Source organism: Ahaetulla prasina, chromosome 4 (assembly GCF_028640845.1).
Source record: "Ahaetulla prasina isolate Xishuangbanna chromosome 4, ASM2864084v1, whole genome shotgun sequence".
Taxonomy (NCBI): domain Eukaryota; kingdom Metazoa; phylum Chordata; class Lepidosauria; order Squamata; family Colubridae; genus Ahaetulla; species Ahaetulla prasina.
In genome coordinates, this window is record NC_080542.1 from 52,882,637 (window position 1) to 52,903,203 (window position 20,567).

At 38.0% G+C, this 20,567-nt stretch overlaps 1 protein-coding gene across 3 annotated transcripts in view; it reads right to left on the reverse strand.

Annotated features, from left to right (window-relative positions):
• MAP3K3 (mitogen-activated protein kinase kinase kinase 3) overlaps positions 1 to 17,799 on the reverse strand; it is a 55,503-nt gene extending 37,704 nt beyond the window's left edge. Inside the window, exons 1-3 of one of the 3 annotated variants that reach the window (XM_058180857.1) lie at positions 17,508 to 17,796; positions 1,405 to 1,526; positions 686 to 775 (exon numbers count right to left, since the gene is read on the reverse strand). In XM_058180857.1, coding sequence (XP_058036840.1) covers positions 686 to 775; positions 1,405 to 1,526; positions 17,508 to 17,511 — 216 coding nt within the window. In that variant the 5' untranslated portion in view covers positions 17,512 to 17,796. Of the gene's footprint in view, positions 1 to 685; positions 776 to 1,404; positions 1,527 to 17,507 lie in introns of all 3 variants that reach the window. The other 2 variants (XM_058180858.1, XM_058180859.1) reach the window with 2 other exon arrangements.
• Positions 17,800 to 20,567: the final 2,768 nt, after the last annotated feature.

Here is a 20,567-nt window from a genome sequence, read left to right on the forward strand (position 1 = left end):
AGTTATGCATTGTGGTGCACCGATGTTACACTTTTACAATTAGCTATGTGTTTCTAGGCGCAATCCAAGAGTATGTCTGTCCCCCAAAAAGCTCATCATGGCATAGGGCCAGGTTATTTGTGGGATTTCTTTTGTTTCTAACCAACCTGTAGATTTAGGACTGGTACTAGCCCATGAATTAAAAAGTATCACCTTGTGGGACCCAGGAAGCAGGACTTTTGTGTCACGGCCTTAACCCTCCTGCTTTTCAGAAAACCTTAAAGACATGGATGTGTTCCCAGGCATTAGAGTCAGCTTGTTAATTAGAATCTGTTATTGTTTCATACGTACCAAATTGGTTTTGCACCCTGGCTGACATTAATGCTTGATGTTACATAATAATGTTAACTTCCCAGAATTCCTGCAGTGATATGGGCAGCCACATAAATTGAATAAATGAGTAAAACCCTGCATTCTACCTTTCTTGATAGTTCTATCAAGACAGAGCCCTCATATAATTACTTTCGGCTATAACACAAGAGCTGAAACTAAGGTATGCTTTTCTATTTGGAGAAATTCAGAAAAATGCTGCTTTTCATTTTAGTTCTTTCAAATTAATGCTATTTGCACTATTGTAAAAACTGTATTACTGGCTTTTATACTAGAAGAGTATAAAGAGAATACTAGAAGAGAATTTTTTTTATACCTGTGGCTTTTTTTCCTCTACTGCAGGACTATTTTGTTTTCTTATCATAAGGTTGTTTAGGAGACTTGGGTTGCTGGCACTGTGTTTCTTCTTAAAGAGGAGAAAAAAAAACCTCAATTATTTATTTAGAAGAGAAAAAGTCAAAGTTGTATGATATGAGAATGAGAAGTGTAGGAGTGAGTGTGTAGAATGGATGGAGTATGTTTGTGAAACAACCTTGAAAGTATACTGGTAGGAAGTATTTGAGCATGGAGAGAGAGGGATGAAAGGTATTTGCACGTCTGTAGAGATATTTGTGGGCAGAATGGAGTAATTAATATCTGCAATATTTCCCATCATGACAACATTCCCAATTTCTTGAGTTTTATAGAGCTCTCAATATAGAATTTATTGGACAATTTTGGAAAGAAGACCAGGACATCAAAACAGAAATGGCACAGTAGTAACTTGACCATAGTACATGCTAGTAGTATTATCCATCTCTCTTGAATTACCTTTGATAACACACACCATCTCCTCCAAATTGAAAATAAGTATGATAGAATCTTTGGGTTCTCCAAGGCATTGCAGCAGAGTAAAATATATTACTGAGATTGTTGAGAACTCTGGGTCTAGCTGCTGAAAGGTAATGTGGCTGGAGGAGTTAATTCCTAAGCAATGTTTCTAATAGACAAACACATGTATGATAAACAAGATTCTATTTATCAGGAATGTATTACCTGTCTATTGGAATGTGTGGAATCTTTGTTCTTCATGCTATCAAAACCAGACAATCTGGGACGTCGGCTCATTTGGAGGGCAACCAAGTCCTTCATGATAGAATTCAAAGCCTCCTGTTCATCTGAAACAATAAAAGCAAGGATTTCTAATGACTGGCCTATTTTTAGAAAGGAAAGTTTCCTACCCCCGCTTTATTTTGTATATTATTTATTACAATTACCAGTATTTATATTATGACCTTAACAATCTCCCCCAAACATCTGGCAAGTAACATAAAGGTTAATAAATATTATTATCATATTATATTAACAAAACCCCTATTTTAGGATATTTCTACTATGTGCATGTCCAATAAATTACAATGTACTAATCTCCCCTTCCTTCTACTGCTTGCATTGGGTCTAGTCATTGCTAAATTATACAGGCAGTCCTCAGTTTATGACTGGTCGCTTAGCAGCCTTTGAAGTTACAACCTACCTGAAAAGGAGACTTATGACCTGGACCAGAGATTCTAATACTCATTGCTCCCTTGCAGCCATGTAATAGCACCCTTTGTGTGCTCACAAACACAGCTGCACTTACAGCCATTTGCAGCATCCCATGGTTACGTGACCATGTTTTAAAATACTTTTGTCAAAAACCTATAGTAAACCATAGTTTCTCTTAGTGACTACAGTGTTTGCTTAATGACCACCGTGTCCACTTAACAGGTTCAAAAATGTTGTAGAATCAGATTGATCCATTTTATGACCATTACGATTTACAACCACAATCAATGAGAGGACTCCATTACAGTTATAACTCAAGGACTACCCACACTGCTTCTTCTTCAGTATTATAAACTTCTGTCCTTTCTTGAAGATATTTTATCTACTTCAGATGTAGAAGCAAAGACCCAAATATTAATATTTTCAAATATTAATATTACATCAAAAATTAGACTATTACAATCTGTGAAAAAATTCATAACTCTGAGTATTGAAAGAAAACATCATGTATTTATAGAATATTGTTAATAATAATAATAATAATTTGCTTAACAAAATTTGTCAATTTTCAGTCTTGAAATTAACTTTTTACTGAAGGAGAAACAAGAAGGAAAAAAGAATCAATATTTCTATATAGCTTAGATTTAATTCACTTATTCATTAAATTATTAAATCATATTTTGAAAAAAACCATATTATTTCAATAGCCTGAAAACGTTTTTTAATATTACAGATAAGATAATAGAATGTAGGGCCCAGAACTGGGCTGTGGCCCAATCGGAACCAGGAACCAGACCAAGCAGCAGCCAAGCATGTGAATACTTGTGCAAGTGATGGGTGCACGTGCCTGCTGTTTGTGCAAATGGAATTGTCTGCGAGAGTTCGCTCACACAGAACCATCCCCTCACCCCGTTGGTCCGCCAAACTGGAAAGGTTGGGGACGGCTGTTCTAAACAACACAATGGGGGCTATCCAGATCTTTGGGGGGACCTGGTTCCAAAGAGCCGCGTGTTACCTACAGAGAAGGTAGCAAATTCTGCACACAACAAGAAACACCAAATGCTATTTCATTTAGGCTTTAATGCTCTTATATAAATTGAGTCTATAGACTACTTCAATTACCTAATCACAGCATGTAGATCTAACCAAAAAGAGGGTGGAAGCTGCACCTGCCTTTCTTTTAAATGAGAAATTCAGCCATAAATAGAGGGCAATGCCAGCTCCAACCACAGAAATTTAAGAAAATTGAAAACAAATCATTTGCTACTTATAAGAAAGTCAAATTAATTTATTTTAATTTATAATACTTGCAACTTGTTCCACTCCCAAGAGTCTGTATGATGTATCACTTCAACAGCTTTGTTCCTTATGCCATCTGTCTTGTAAACTTGCAGTATTCTTTTTCTTTTGCCGTGTATATGTATATATTCAAACTGGACTGCTACGTTTTTTTGTGTCATATACTGTATGTATGTATATGTTGAAATGAAACAAAATTTCATTTTAATGTATGCTGATTAGTGTACATGTAAAATGACAATACAGTTCTGTTCTGTTCTGCTCTGTTCTGTTCTGTTCTATTCCGTCCCGTCCCATTCCATTCCATTCCACAGGAAGGAGAAGTTAAAAATAGTTATATTCAAAGCAATATAAAAAAACAAAACAGAAGGTTAAAATATTTAATGGGTGCCTATAATCAGTCAGCTGATACCAAAAGCCCAAGGAAATAAAATAGCTTTAACTTGTTTATAGAACATTTCATAAAGTGAAACTATTAAATATGAGTCATGCCATTCTTACATTTCATGAACCTTACGGGGGAGGAAACTTTAATCAGGATCTCTTTTGAGGCAAACTAAATTCTTGCAAGACATTGTCTGAAATATCTTGCTGCAATACTATTTGGGGTTTTAAAGATAGCGACCTGCTGTTATGAACTGGGCCCAAAAGTCCACCAATAATCAATGCAACATTCTGCAAAAGTAGCTTCCAGGTCATGGAGAACATCCTGTCCAGCTAAGCTTCATCTGCTGCATAAATGAAAGTGGGCAAAGGATCCCCTAAACAAAATGTCCCAAATCACACTTTTTGTGAGGTGCAAGCAGCATGAGCCGATCCAATATAACTACTATACTGGGGCTGGGGCTATTAGAATGCCCAAATATCTACTGACCATTAGCAATTTGGTCTTGGTAGGATTACATCTGAACTATTTTGATCCATTCCATGCCATCACAATCTTGAGGTACCAGTTCAATATTTCATTTCTAATATCCTCATGATGGTCCCATCAGAGTCTGGTGAGGAGGAGGAGGAGGAGTTGGAACTGGAACTATCTGACAGGAATGGCACAGCTCCCTTGGGGTGTTTGGAGAGGCCAGGGTCTGAGGCCGAAACTGTCCCAGGCCTCTCAAGCATTGGGGGAGGTAGTTGACTGGACATAGACAAGCTCAGAGAAGGACTGTGTGGCTACTTGGGCGACTACTTGCCCCACCACTCCTCACAAGGCACACCGGGAGTGGACTGACTTAAGGAGAAGCCATGGGGAGTTCATCTTTGTCAGGAACAATTGTTTGTTTTGGCTTACATTCCTTCGGCTTTTGACTTGTGCCTTTTGCCTTGTCAATTGTCTTTTGTCTTGTGCCTTGATTTTGCCCTGTGGACTACAGTTTGCCTCATGGACTGGCTTAGCTGGGTGGACTGGACTTGGGACCCTAGACCTTGTCCTCTGAGTGTTATCCTATGCTGTGGACTTTTTTTGTTATATACAGGCTGTTGTTTGGGGAACTGAGGGGAACTGAGGGTGGCGCCACCCTACACTACCCTGAAGGCAGTCACCTCCAGTTCCCCAAACAACAGCCCATATATAACAAAGAAAGTCCATCAAAAGCTTATGGCTCCAGTTATTGGGTAAATACATCGTGTTATCTGTGATTTATTAATAAGTTACTTATAGATGTAGATTATATGTTGACAATTATAAAGAAATATAGCCCTTCTATATTGAAATTTTGTATACAATTTTATATACATAGGCATTTACTCATATAATTGTATTTTATTGCTTTTTACTTTCACTACTATTGTATTTTTTTTCTTTGTTCTGTTTATGTATAAATAAAAGGAAAAAAGAGAGCTCAATGTCATCACTCACTTGGTCCAGAGTAGTGATGTGTATTTGAATGCTATCAACCTATCAGCAATATCTCATTCCAAACAAACAGATAATTGATTACTTCCAGTAATTTTATGTAATGTTAAACAACATGAAAGAAAATTCGGTAGAACCGTATACCAAAATTCCTGTAGAAACAAGTACATCTTTGTAAAAAAATGTAAAACAGTTGTCACTAATATTCAGTTAATTTAAAAGGAAAATTTAGTTATTACTTTTGATTTAGTTACTTAGTTTCAATCAAAAAATATTATTATTTTTATAAAATTTTATGAAGTGGAATCTTTTAAAAATGTATTGTGAAAAACAGGGAATACAAGGCAATTAAAAACATTTTTAAGAGGATATAGCAATAATGGTAGGAAAATACTTTTTAACTGGCATTTCATGCTAATCTTGATGATAGTTTACAACTTCTAATTCATATAAAACTGAATAAATATCAGCATAATAAAATGTAATTTTATTAGTCTTTCCCACACATACAGTTTATGCTTTTTTAAAAAAATCTGATTTATAAATATAGAAATAGAGCATCATAATTTACTAACCCCAATTGTGTATTTGAATTTATCAAATGCTGTCAAAAAATTCATCCCCCACCTCGACTCTGGTGAGATTATATGCATTTTGAAGGATCAACTTGGTAAATATATGTGTACTTTGCAATCTATCGAATAAGTCCATTATGACTGCTTCTAGAGAATGGTCTCTCACTATTATGACGCTAAGCACTTTGTAGTTGGGACCTCACTGATTGGGTTTGGGGAATCACGGTCTTTCCTATTAGGGACAAAGAAGCTGGTGACTTCTTTGTCCATAATGGTGACTCTAATAAAACCTTTTTGCAGATTAGAATTGAAATATTGCTTCGAAACTGACAGCTCCTTAGCTGACATGGGATATTGCCTCTTTGCTGGGATTTTAACCCCTGGGACTAAATAGATCACACAGTTAGATTTCTTGGGTTACTGCATTTCCATAGATGGAGTTCAAATGGATTCCCAGAAAATACACACAGTGTTCTCATGGCAGGCTCCTAAAAAGGCAAAGGATGTTCAGAGTTTTTTAGGCTTTGCGAACTTTTACAACTTTTATTCCTACCTTTGCACATAAAGTTAAACCTCTAACTCAACTGTTAAGAAACGAGAGTTCAATTTGCTTGGACAAGCACAGAGCAGGTGGCGTTTGAAGAGCTAAAACAGCTACAACAGCCCTTCTTTAAATACCCCAACCCATTCAAACGATTTAATGTCCATATTGACCCTTTCAATATGGCTACAGGAGCAGTACTCTTACAGAAGGCACCATCTTCTGCCTTGTGCATTGTACTCCAGAGCATTCACTTCCCCATAAATAAATTATGATGTTTTAAATAAAGAACTGTTAGAAGTTAAAACAGTTTTGACCAAGAGAGACATTTCTTAGAAGGGGTGTGTTGGTCAATATCGATCATAAGAATCTGGAAATGCTACAATAGATTAAGCCACTATACCTGAGGCAAGAAAGATGGAGTCATTTTTTTCTCTTGCTTTGACTTTACATATGTACCAGGCTCAAAGAAATTGATGCTGGATGCAGTGTTCCATAAACCTGTGTACTAATGAACTCCTCAGACCCTAGTTACTGCAAGGATTTTACAACCCTCTAACTTTTGGCAAGTTCCTGCAGAAGCAGGTATTGAGGTATTGGGGGCAGCATCAATACCCGAGGATTTATTTGCTAACAGCAATCTCTTGACTAGTTTTGGATACTCTAGGGCAGGGATGTCAAACTCACAGCATCACGTTGTCATCACGTGATGCATCTTAACACTTTTCCCCTTCACGAAACCAGGGATGGGCATGGCCAGGCTGCGACTCATCTGGCTCGTGGGCCGCAAGTTTGAAACTCTTGATCTAGGGAGTTCCAGTAATACTCCATAGTTATTCCATTGTTTTCAATGGAAGAAAGGGATTTGAAGCTCACAGAATAGTGGTGCCTGCCTGCATCTTTGAGGGAAGTTTTGCTACTTTACCATGATAACCAGACAGCAGGACATGGGTGGGTGTGTTCAAGATGCTGCCCAGAACATTAAGAGACTTTGGTGATATACAATAGCAGCGGATATCAAGGATTTCCCCTTCCCTGAATTCAAATGTTCCTGGGACAATACTAGATATGTGCATGTCCCTGACTTTGTGTGGGAATTCCATCAGTGTTTCCCAAAAAAGCCATCACCTCCCAAACTCCCAGTTCCCTTCCATGCAGCGGAACCCCCCAAGGAATCAAAGTGAAAGGAGTTAAGGGAGTTAACCAGACAGAGTGGGACCCTCTGGAGGGAGACATGGCATCCGCTTCCGGCCTTCACTTCCTGAGAGAGATGGGAGAGGAACAGCATAATAAAATGTAATTTTATTAGTCTTTCCCACACATACAGTTTATGCTTTTTTAAAAAAATCTGATTTATAAATATAGAAATAGAGCATCATAATTTACTAACCCCAATTGTGTATTTGAATTTATCAAATGCTGTCAAAAAATTCATCCCCCACCTCGACTCTGGTGAGATTATATGCATTTTGAAGGATCAACTTGGTAAATATATGTGTACTTTGCAATCTATCGAATAAGTCCATTATGACTGCTTCTAGAGAATGGTCTCTCACTATTATGACGCTAAGCACTTTGTAGTTGGGACCTCACTGATTGGGTTTGGGGAATCACGGTCTTTCCTATTAGGGACAAAGAAGCTGGTGACTTCTTTGTCCATAATGGTGACTCTAATAAAACCTTTTTGCAGATTAGAATTGAAATATTGCTTCGAAACTGACAGCTCCTTAGCTGACATGGGATATTGCCTCTTTGCTGGGATTTTAACCCCTGGGACTAAATAGATCACACAGTTAGATTTCTTGGGTTACTGCATTTCCATAGATGGAGTTCAAATGGATTCCCAGAAAATACACACAGTGTTCTCATGGCAGGCTCCTAAAAAGGCAAAGGATGTTCAGAGTTTTTTAGGCTTTGCGAACTTTTACAACTTTTATTCCTACCTTTGCACATAAAGTTAAACCTCTAACTCAACTGTTAAGAAACGAGAGTTCAATTTGCTTGGACAAGCACAGAGCAGGTGGCGTTTGAAGAGCTAAAACAGCTACAACAGCCCTTCTTCAAATACCCCAACCCATTCAAACGATTTAATGTCCATATTGACCCTTTCAATATGGCTACAGGAGCAGTACTCTTACAGAAGGCACCATCTTCTGCCTTGTGCATTGTACTCCAGAGCATTCACTTCCCCATAAATAAATTATGACATTTTAAATAAAGAACTGTTAGAAGTTAAAACAGTTTTGACCAAGAGAGACATTTCTTAGAAGGGGTGTGTTGGTCAATATCGATCATAAGAATCTGGAAATGCTACAATAGATTAAGCTACTATACCTGAGGCAAGAAAGATGGAGTCATTTTTTTCTCTTGCTTTGACTTTACATATGTACCAGGCTCAAAGAAATTGATGCTGGATGCAGTGTTCCATAAACCTGTGTACTAATGAACTCCTCAGACCCTAGTTACTGCAAGGATTTTACAACCCTCTAACTTTTGGCAAGTTCCTGCAGAAGCAGGTATTGAGGTATTGGGGGCAGCATCAATACCCGAGGATTTATTTGCTAACAGCAATCTCTTGACTAGTTTTGGATACTCTAGGGCAGGGATGTCAAACTCACAGCATCACGTTGTCATCACGTGATGCATCTTAACACTTTTCCCCTTCACGAAACCAGGGATGGGCATGGCCAGGCTGCGACTCATCTGGCTCGTGGGCCGCAAGTTTGACACTCTTGATCTAGGGAGTTCCAGTAATACTCCATTGTTATTCCATTGTTTTCAATGGAAGAAAGGGATTTGAAGCTCACAGAATAGTGGTGCCTGCCTGCATCTTTGAGGGAAGTTTTGCTACTTTACCATGATAACCAGACAGCAGGACATGGGTGGGTGTGTTCAAGATGCTGCCCAGAACATTAAGAGACTTTGGTGATATACAATAGCAGCGGATATCAAGGATTTCCCCTTCCCTGAATTCAAATGTTCCTGGGACAATACTAGATATGTGCATGTCCCTGACTTTGTGTGGGAATTCCATCAGTGTTTCCCAAAAAAGCCATCACCTCCCAAACTCCCAGTTCCCTTCCATGCAGCGGAACCCCCCAAGGAATCAAAGTGAAAGGAGTTAAGGGAGTTAACCAGACAGAGTGGGACCCTCTGGAGGGAGACATGGCATCCGCTTCCGGCCTTCACTTCCTGAGAGAGATGGGAGAGGAACATGCTGATCATCTAGATATTTTCCAGACAACAGCACCTGCTCCAACGGATACTTCAGATATGGGGGCGGATTCCTTTGAACTGGCTTCATTTCCATCCCTCCCAATTTCTTGTGAGAACTTGGACAATGAGGATGCCACAAAGAAAGGAAGCGCTGTTTTGAAAGGGGGGTAATGTGGGAAAGACACTAGCAGAGTCAGGCGAGAGGTCAAATGGAGAATTAGTCTGATATTCCTATCTGAGAACAAGAGAACGAAGTCTGACCATGCTTGAATGCCACTGAACCTTATCTAGTCTTACCTATGTGCAAACCGTCAGTCTGAGAAGATTTCTGTGAACAGGCAGCTAATTGAACTCTTCACATGTGAATCTGATTATTCATGCCTGAGAATTAGTGGTATTCAAAACATTACGCTTTGCCTAAATGCAAGAAGACATACTGATGATGTTGTATCCTTCTTCCATCTTGGAAAATATGCAGTGGTTATATTTAAAAAGCATCAAGAAAATATTTTAAGCATTAATGCAATGGAATTGTTTAAAAAAGCAACAATAGTAAAATTTCTTTGTATCCTGTCAATACAAGCTGTAAATTCTAACTGTATTTGGTTGTCATTTCTAATCTTAATCTGTTCTTGGCAATCTTGTTTTCTTTGGCTGTCCATAAACAGATACCCGTGTTTTCCTGAAAATACAACCTACTCAGAAAGTAAGTCTTAGCTTGATTTTTACACGTACACCCAATATAAGCCCTAATTAAGACCCCGCCCACTCCACGGTGCACGGATAAAAATTAAGCTAGGGTAGGGATGGGGTGTATAGGGAACTGCGCTATTACTTACCTTTGGATAGTTGCAGCCAGGTCTCACACATCTCGCCCACCTCGATCTGGAGCTCTGTTATCGGCTACAGAGGCCTTCAGGAAAACCTTGCTGGTTGCAGAAGAAATGGGCCAAGGTGTGCGAGGCCTGGCTGCAACTATCTGAAGCCGAAGAAATTCCTGAAGGCCTTTGACAGTGAAAAGGAGGCTGGGGGTGTCATGCACAAGTGAGGTGAGTCAGTGGACATCCCCCCCCTGGAAATAAGACCGTGTGCTTTTTTGGTGGCAAAAAAATATAAAACAGGGTCTTATTTAGTGCCAATATTCTGAGTTACTATAAAAACTGCTAATTTTTTGTGTAATTTTGATGAAAGTTTCAAAAACTGTTTTTATGGAATCCAACTTTATATTTGTACAGATTAAATAGTCAAGCATGGGAATTACAGTTATTATGCAGTTAATAGACACTGTTTAGCAGCAAAGCCTGTTGTGAATTATTTTGGCAATTGCTTCACTTGCTTTTCTCCCAGCAGAGAAGTATTAAAGGGAGACTCATAAAGCCAAGATTCCAATCATATGATTCAATTCTTCATGCAAAGTACTCTAATAGTTGTTGTCAACTTTATTTCTAAATCACAGTTCAATATATTATAATCATTATAATCATTAGAGGTAGGAATCAAATGGAAAGGATTTATTTTGTTTACTTATATTTATTATGTTTACTTATATTTTCTTGCTATCATGTAGCCATCAATTTTTGACTACTTTATTGGTTTAGATAGATAAGCCTAGATTTGTCCTGTTGATTTCTTGTTCTTCCCTATTACTTTAATGTCAATGTATCATATCTGAAGGCTTTAGTAACTTGTTTAGATTTAGAATATTTCTCACAGAAAATGTGTTTATTGAATAAAAAAGAAAACTAAGATGTATAGGTAAGATATTTATAAAAATAGATACATTAAATATCATAAGAAGCTCATAAGACGTTGCTGCTTCACTGTCATCCAAAGTTTCATTCTGCTCCAGAATATGATAAGGATTATTTGAGAAGTGGAGACAAATACTGTAATTCAACAGTTTTGTGTGCTGAATCCAAAAGCAGAGATATATTAAATGCAAATTAATTATGGATTATTGTAATAAAATATGGATTTCATTTGTATTTATATATTTATTGTATAATTTTATATATGCACGTATGTAAGTAAATATAAGCTCTATGTGTTTTTGTTTGTTTTTAGCTTTCTTTTTTTACTTTTATCATTTTATATATTATTTTTCTTTACTTTTTGCATTTTATTAAAAAAGAAAAAAAATCCTAGATAGCAAATAGAAAACATATCCTCTTTTATACAGACCTGTTGCTGTGAAAACAAAAACTGATGAAAACAATAATATGGGCAATTAAATAAAAACTGTTATAAGTTATGTAGAACTCATAGGTGGTTAGATGCTGCTGCATGGCAGAATCATTCTATACTACATTTTCTTTCAAATTCTTAAGAGGGAAAAAAAAAAGACCAAATGTTGATATCCCTTAATTGATAATCATTGGTAGTAGTTCATATATTGGAGTAAAGGCAGGAGTACATAGACCCTAATCATGGAATCTCATTGGGTGATTTTTTGGGCCAGCCACAATCTCTCAGCCCAAATTATCAAAAAAGTAATACCGTATATACTCGAATATAAGCCGATCCGAGTATAAGCCGAGGTCCCCAATTTTACCCCAAAAACTGGGGTAAACTGGGGACTCGAGTATAAGCCGAGGGTGGGAAATGAGGCACCTACCGGTTGGGGAAACCCTCCCTCCCTCAGCTGAGAAGGCTGGCGGCTCCCGCCCGCCTCTCACTGCACCGGCAGGGCTTCCCCGCGCCGTCCGATAAAATGTGAAAAAAAGAAAAGAAAAAAAAACTCGAGTATAAGCCGTATATACTCGAGTATAAGCCGAGGGGCTTAAAAAAAACAAACAACTCGAGTATAAGCCGTATAGACCCGAGTATAAGCCGAGGGGACGTTTTTCAGCACAAAAAACGTGCTGAAAAACTCGGCTTATACTCGAGTATATACGGTAGTTCAAATTAGGGAAATTAGACAGATCCAAAAACTGATAGGTTCTTTTGGAGTAAAAGGGAAGAAGATCCTGCTATTTTTATTTGCAATAGTGAAAGCAACTTTGGTTAAATAGTTTCCAAGTATCAACTAGGTTTAGTTTAGGAAGGGATACTATCTAAATCTGCGATGAGGCTCAATTAAAATACAAAGCCACTGAATACATACAATACAAGTATGCCAGAGTTCCTCTGCTAACATTTTGATTCAACGCTTGGAATATAATTGCATTCATATATTTATATTCTCTACTAATACAAATATAAAGTGCACATTTATCAGCAGAATTCTTATGGTTATAGTAAAAAGCCAGACTGAAAGATACGTAGCTGCATATATATATCAGTTCAGAAGTAATCCTATGCAACTTTCAAGAAAATACTTATATAACTATGTTTAGGTTTCGAAGAGTAAACCTCAAATTACAGACGATCCTTGCTTAACAGGGATGGCGCAGTAGCTCAACTGTTAAGACACTGGGCTTGTCAGCTTGAAAGCCGGCAGCCCAGATTTAAGACCTAAGTGCTACATGAGCTCCCGTCGTTGCCCCACTCCTGCCAACCTAGCAGTTCAAAAGCATGCAAATGCAGGCAGATAAATAGGTACCACTTTGATTGGAAGGTAACAGTGCTCCATGACTTCATGCTAGCCATGACTGCAGAAATATCTTTCAACAGCGCTGACTAATGGCCTTGAAATGGAGATGAGCAGCGCTTTCGGTAGTTGGCAATGACTAATGGAGTAAAATCCACAGGGACTCCTTTAGCTTTTTACCTTGCTTAACAACCACCCCTTCAACGAATGTTCAAACTTATGACAGCATTGAACAAGTTGTAGTTACAACAAGTTGGCACCATACTTTGCAGGTGGAATAGCTGCGTTTGTTAGCTGTATCCATCAGTAGCTAACAGCAATTAAGGAACATGCATAGCATGCTTGAAAGGAACTGAATACTTTAAAATATTACAGGCCAGTTAATTTTAGTGTCTTTTGCAAGTATATTGTTTATATTTGTTTACAGTATTTTTGCAGTGAGTAGTCAAATGTGTTTGATCAGTGATCAAAGAATCTGAAATAGCTGAAAGTAAGAAACAAGGAAACTCTCCATCAGCAATATATTCTATAGTCTAGAAACCTCTACTGAGAAGATCTGTTTTTTATCCCATGTACTCTGCACTTCACATGTAGCAGAATCTTAAGAACTTTATTCTCTCTAATAAAATGGGCAGAATAATTTTAGACAAGATAGTGTCTCAAATGAAAAACATTAAAAACAGAAAGATCCTGCCACAGAAGAAAAGTCTTGCTGCAGGAAAGTAAGCATAGTTTCTATAAAAAATTCTAAGTTATTACTTTTTTCTTTGATCAATTACTATGAGGAAAAATGTTGCAGATTTGATGTAGCAGACAATATTACAACCTGACTTTTAAAGATATTTGACAAAATGCTTCAATCGAAGATTCCTAAATAAATTCAGAATGAGTTAATAACTGATTAAATGAGTGTAGAAAAAATATATAAAGTTACGCATAAAATGGGAAAACTTTATTTTGAGTTTAAAACAAATAGCCCCATTAATATTTATCTGAACAGTCTGAATTGCTTCACAAGAGAAAACTGAAATTGTTTAAAGTGGTGCGTCCTTAAAAAACAAAAACGGGAACTTATGCTAAATGTCTTGGTCTCTTGTTTTTACTTCAAGTCCAGAAGTATAGATAGGATAGTGCTAAATGTATATTTGCCATCTAATTTATAGAAAATGTCTGGGAAGATTTTTTTAAATGTGTTTTTTTTTAAAAAAACCTGCCTGTTATAAAAGAAGATGCACATATGTAACCCACTCATGTGGGCTCTCCAATTTCTATAGCAAATAATTTTAAAACTGAGGGGAAGTTACATACTAGATAAGCAATCCAGGGAAATATTGCAATCAGTGCTCTGTTCACCCAGAAAAAGTAGCAGAGTCCACAATAGTTTTTCAGCCATGAGCAATATGCTTATAAAACATTACTTTGCTCCAGCACTTTGTGCCATCACTTCATCCAATCTAAGCAAAAGCAGCAGGAACACTATCAGTTCTTGCTAATGAAATGGCTAGGCTGAAAAGATTTAAGCAATCACCAGCCCTGATACTAATGAACATTATTTTGCAAAAGGGGATTTATAAGATTAAATGATGCAAACTGGAACTAAATTCACTACAACTTTACAAATGGAATGACTTTACATGCACTGACTATGAAATAAGTGAATTCATATTGGTTAGCTCTAAGAAAATGTTAATTGGAAAGTAAAGGCAAAGGCAAAAAACAAACCCATTATAAAGAGAGAGAGAGAGATAGAGAGAGAAGAGAGAAAGGGGGAGATGGATGGAGATACTCTGATTGTACAGTTGTTGAAATTTTTTTCTTCATGAATCTACATTCAGTACTCCATAATGACAAAGTGAAAACAAAATTTTAGAAATATCAGTAAATTTATTAAATAGAAAAAAATGGAAATATCACATTGGCATAAGTATTCAGATCCCTTGCAACAACACTTGAAATTTAGCTCAGGTGCCTCACAACTCTTGATCGTTGCTGACATGTTTCTATACCTTGATGGAGTCTGCCTGTGGTAAATTAAATTGCTTGGACATGATTCGGAAAGCCACACACCTCTCTGTAGAAGGCTGACAGCTGACAATGCATAGTGTGAGTGTAGCAGAGCAAAAGCAATGTGGTCAAAGGAACTGCCTGCAAAGCTCACAGACAGGATTACTGCAAGGCACAGATCTGGAGAAGGCTACAATAAAATTTCTGCTGCACTGAAGGTTCCTAAGAGCCCAGTGGCCTCCATAATTCTCAAATGGAAGAAGTTTGGCACAACCAGGACTCTTCCAATAACTGGTTGCCCTGTCAAACTGAGCAATAGAGGGAGAACGATTTTAGTAAAAGAGGTGACAACAACCGGATGGTCACTCTGCCTGAGCTTCAGATATCCTGTGTGGAGATGGGACAGAGTTCCAGAAGGACAACCATCACTGCAGCTCTCTGTTGATCTGCGCTTTATGGCAGAGTGGCTAGATGGAAGCCTCTCCTCAGTGCAAAACACAAGAACGTTGGCATGGAGTTTGCAAAAAAGTACCTGAAGGACTCTCCGACTGTGAGGAACAAGATTCTCTGGTCTGATGACACCAAGACTGAACTGTTGGCCACAATTCTAAACCAGGAGCCACTCATCACCATCCCAAAGGTGAAGCATGTTGGTAGCAGCATCACGCTGTGTGAGTGGTTTTTAGCAACAGGGACTGGGGGACTCTGACTGGGGGTCAGAGTTGAGGGGAAGCCGAAGGGAGCAAAGTACAGGGATATCCTCAATGAAAACCTGTTCCACAGCGCTTGGTATCTCAGACTGGGCTGAAGGTTCACCTTCCAACATAATGATCCAAAACATACAGCCAAGAAAACATCGGAGTGCCTTAGGAATAACTCTCTGAAGTCAGAGTCCTGATTTGAACCCTACTGAACATTTCTGAAGGGATCTGAAAATGGTTGTCCACCAACTGTCGCCATTCAACCTGGCTGAACTTGAAAGGATTTGCAAGGAAGAATGGCAGAAAATTCCCCAATCCAGGTACGCGAAGCTTGTTGCATTGTACTCAAAAAGACTCAGGGCTGCAATTGCTGCCAAAGTTGCTTCAACAAACTATGAGTGATGGGTCTGAATACTTATGCCAATGTGGTATTTCAGTTTGTTCTCTTTAATAAATTTCCAGAATTTTTAAAATTCTGTTTTCACTTTGTCATGACGGGGTACTGAATGTAGATTAATGAGAAAATGAATTTTAATAACTAGAAACTGTAGGCTGCAGCATAAGAAAATTGACAAAAGTGAAGGGGGTCTGAATACTTTCTGAATGCACTGTGTGTGTGTGTGTACATACATACATATACCGATATATATACATATAAACACACACACACACACACACACACACAGTGTGCGTGTGTGTGTGTTGGTTGTTAAAGATCATATGTGGAAGGAGAAGGACAGCCAAAGTCATTCTGAGTCTGAACTCACATCTGTATAAACTAAATCAATTCCTTTTTTATTTAGAAAGGATAACTAGTGGGGGGAATAATATAACATAAGTCAGGATGTGGAGAATGTCATTATTTCATGAGATTCCATCCAATTTATTTCTAGTTAATTTGGGGAAATTGTAAATGCTATCACAAGTGTGCCAGAAGTACCTTAGCAACCACTGATGTCTGACTTCATTTGGTCATTACATATTTCAATAATAAAAGGTCCTCATCAAACAAAGATTATAAACTGATTTATTTTTACCACAGAATAGGAAAACAAGTACAACTGCTCTTCTACACACTGAAGCATCCATATCCCAATGCCCATGTACAGAGTGGAATGGGACAGATAATTATGATGTTTCAGTAGATCTCTGGGTTATTTTCATATATTCAACTTTTTTCAACATTAAAAAAAGAGAAAATATTTTCTCTGTCTTCGGAAGAGAAGGACCTGGCATGTATTTCTGGGTGAAAGGATTATGAACTTGATTCTGTTATGATACTGAGAACAACTCCCGAGTTTAAAAAGCACCAAACATATTTTTGCATTAGTTTCTTGTTAACGGGTTTCCGAATGCTAGCACAAATCCAAATCTGGCCCACTGCAAGTTCCCAAAGACTTTCTAAGGCTACAAGCCTACAATCCTCGACTGAACGTACCGAATATCAAGCAAAATATTCAGCAAACCCACCCACCGCCCGGCAAATCTTCCATCCATGCACGATTCAAACGCTGGATTGCGATTAAAAGCCGAAGGTTGTCAGACAAAACCATTACTATGCAAGCAGCGCTCCGTGAACCTCCCGAAGTTTACGAGTGCTTCAGTCAGAGCTGCTAACCCAAGGCAGCTGTGATACATTTAGATCGCTCCCGTCAGCGCTCCTGCGTACGAAGCTGCTCCTATTACTATCTATTATTGCTATTATTAACCCTAACCCTATTGCTATTATTATTACAACTTTCTCACGCAGAGAAAAACCCCTCCCAGCCAGCAAGAAGGCCAAACCGTTAGCACCGCGGAGCTTTCTCCTCTTTTGACGTCAACACCCAGCTTTTATCTAGCGGGGTTGACCAGATGCTCTTCGACCCTCCGCCAAGATCAGCCTTATCCCACTTACCCATTTTGGCGGTCGGGGCAGCGGGGCTGGGAAAGAGGTGCACGCGTCGCTCGGCTCTCCTCCCTTCTCCTCCTCCGGCTCCGCTCTTCTTCCTTCCGCCCTCACAGCAGCCACCTCCGCCGCCGCCGCCTCCTCCTCCTCATACCAAAGCTTTTGCCCAGGTACCCGCTTCGGCCACCTCCTTCCCAAGGCCCGAAACAAGCGGCTCCTCCTCCGCTCGCCTTCCGTCGAATGTATCCTACTTCTTCCTTCAGCGACAGAAACGCGCTGAAATTCTATGCAAGTCTCTGGCGCTCGCGCATGCGCATTTCCTTCGGTGGAAACTTAAAAAAAAAAATCCCTCGCGGCGCAAAAGCACGCGTGCGCACTCTCAAAAAAGAGGCGGGGCTACTGAAATGTTCAGCTACCAATTACTCTAGTGTAGCAGGAGCGAGAGAGGGATTTGTTCTGTCAATCGTGGCATGATAGACTTCTGCAGGTAGTAATCCGGACCTGCGGGAAACTCTTGTCCGGAGGAGTGTCTGTCGAGATTCTCGGTCACTCTGGGAATGACTTTCCAATGGTGCGGGAATATGGACTGATTTCCAGAAAACTTGCAGGCTACAGGAACCTATCCTTCCATTCCCCCCCCCACCATCCAGTCACAACTAATGAAGCTTCTTGGATGAGAAGCAAAAAATCTTCCTGAAAGAAAAACAGTCCAGTTGCTTTTTGAAAAAACACCTTTGAGGGTTCTCAGAGGATGATCTTATGGACACTTAAATTAGTTCTTGAATGCAAACTTCATGGACTAGAATTCTGATCCCGGTGACTGCCATGTAGTTATTTTGACAATACTGAAAGGTTTGTTAGTGCCTTGTTTGACTTCCTTATCTAGTTGATATTTTGGGGGCTCCTTTATAATATTTTGTCCAAATCTGACCTGGATATCTTTTATGAATTATAACTTTGCAGATAATTTTGTGCCAAAATCTTGGCTTTTCTGAACTCAGGGTGTAAAATGAAAGATCTTGCCTGATATTCAGTAAAGATAGACCATTAATAATTGATACTGATGTTTCTTATCATGATTTCTTTAGATTTTTTTTACTCCATCCTTATTTTATAAATAATTTGAAGTAGTGAACAGATCTGACACTTATTCCCATTTTCCTCACAGCAACTATGTGAGATTAGTTTGGCTGAAAGTAATTGATCCAAAGTCTCCCAGCTAATTTTTTCATGCCTATCGCAGAACTAGAATTCAGTCTCCTTGGTTTCTAGCCTGGTACCTTAACCAATAGTGGTTTTCAAGTGCTAAATTGATGCAAGATCATTTTATATGCAGTTTTAATATGTTAATAAGTTTTATTCAGTTTTATATAGCTCATGATTTTATTTCTATTTTTCCTCCTTTATTTCTTTACTGTCTTGGTTCTGCTTTCAAATATATTTTAAAATAAAAAACTAAGTTGCAAATCTGAAAAAAGGCTGTAGCCAGACCCACCCTGCATAAACAGTTCAAATTTGTTAAATGCAGAACAGGATAATGGTACTGAAACTGTTTACGGAACACACACTGCCTGGCAGAACAGCATTTTAAGGATGCTCTCAACTTTTTCCATAGTATCTGTTGTTTACCACCCTTGACCAAAAAAACCCCAATACAGAATCAATTCAATTAAGAATATTGCTGGAAAGGATCTTGGAAGTCTTCTAGTCCAACCCCCTGCTCAAGCAGGAGACTCTGTACCATTTGACAATTCTCTATGACTTAAGTGTAGCTCAAGTAGTAGCATCTAATCCAGCTTGGTACTATTTTTATTTTTTTAGATTCATATCCCACCTTCTCTCTCTTGAATATGCAGATATTTGGGAAATCCTTCATTACCAATCTATCCTTGTATTCATGTTGCAAAAATAAGTCAGAAGTATGCAATGATCACTAAGACATTATTTTGGAAATTCTTTTCTACCTGCTTCTGTTGGGAATGGAGTTATCCAAATGATTGTAAGATGGATATCCAGGTGGTTTTTAATTGAGAGGCTCAATAGGTTGTAGATGTTTGAAAGTCTCAGAGCCAGAGAAAACCCTGTAATAACCTGCACGATTAAGATCACATAAATTTTCCATGTTAAATTATTTTCAGTTAATGCCCAACCAGCAGAGGCTCTCTGTTCTTTTTGTTGTTTAGATCTTTAGCACTTTTTTAAAAAAAAAAATAACATTTATGCATGTACATCTCAGTGATCATAAAATTTGGCCTAGAAAGAGTCACAATGACAAAATTATTTTGAAGCTGGATTTTCTGTTAGAGATAAAATAACCCATCATCCAAACTAAATTTTTAAGTGGATTGGGACATTCATACAAATTGAAACTGAGTTGGTCTCCACCATAGCAATTGCCATAGCCAGTGCCTGTATTTTTTGTCTCAATTACCAATTTCAGTTTGAATCTTAACATGATACTAAGTTGTCAGGAATAGTTCTATTTTTAATGTAAAAAAAAGCTTTAGTAAAACTTCAGCTTTTATTTATACAGCTTTATTCAATGTAACTTTGAGGATTTTGGCCTATTTTTGAATAGCTGTACGCTAATGTATACTGTGTTTTATACTGTCTTTTCCCCCCTGACAACCAAATTTTCAGCAAATAAAATGGTTATATATATTTTAATGTCCTTTTTCATTTTATACCATCGTGAATAATTTAGAAATGTTCCATTTTATTAAAACGTAAGAAAGGCAGAATTCACATAAGGAAGTAGGAATGGAACAAACCAAAATATGCAGAGGAAGCAAGTTTGACAATTTAAAAATTCCAGCATTCTACTTCAAACCCTTTAAAAAACTGTTTAAAATTTGTACAGCATGTCAATACAATTCAGAAATGGGTGTCCTAAATCAAGATAAAATTCATTTCATGTATTTTTCCATAAAAATCAAAATATTGCAATATTAACCATTGTCTGCCACATAAAGATAAGATTAGTAACAATTTTGCCTAACAATATTGGTTTAGAAAATATATGCAACACCTGGGAGTGGAACATAAATCAGTGCTATTGCTTATTGAAAG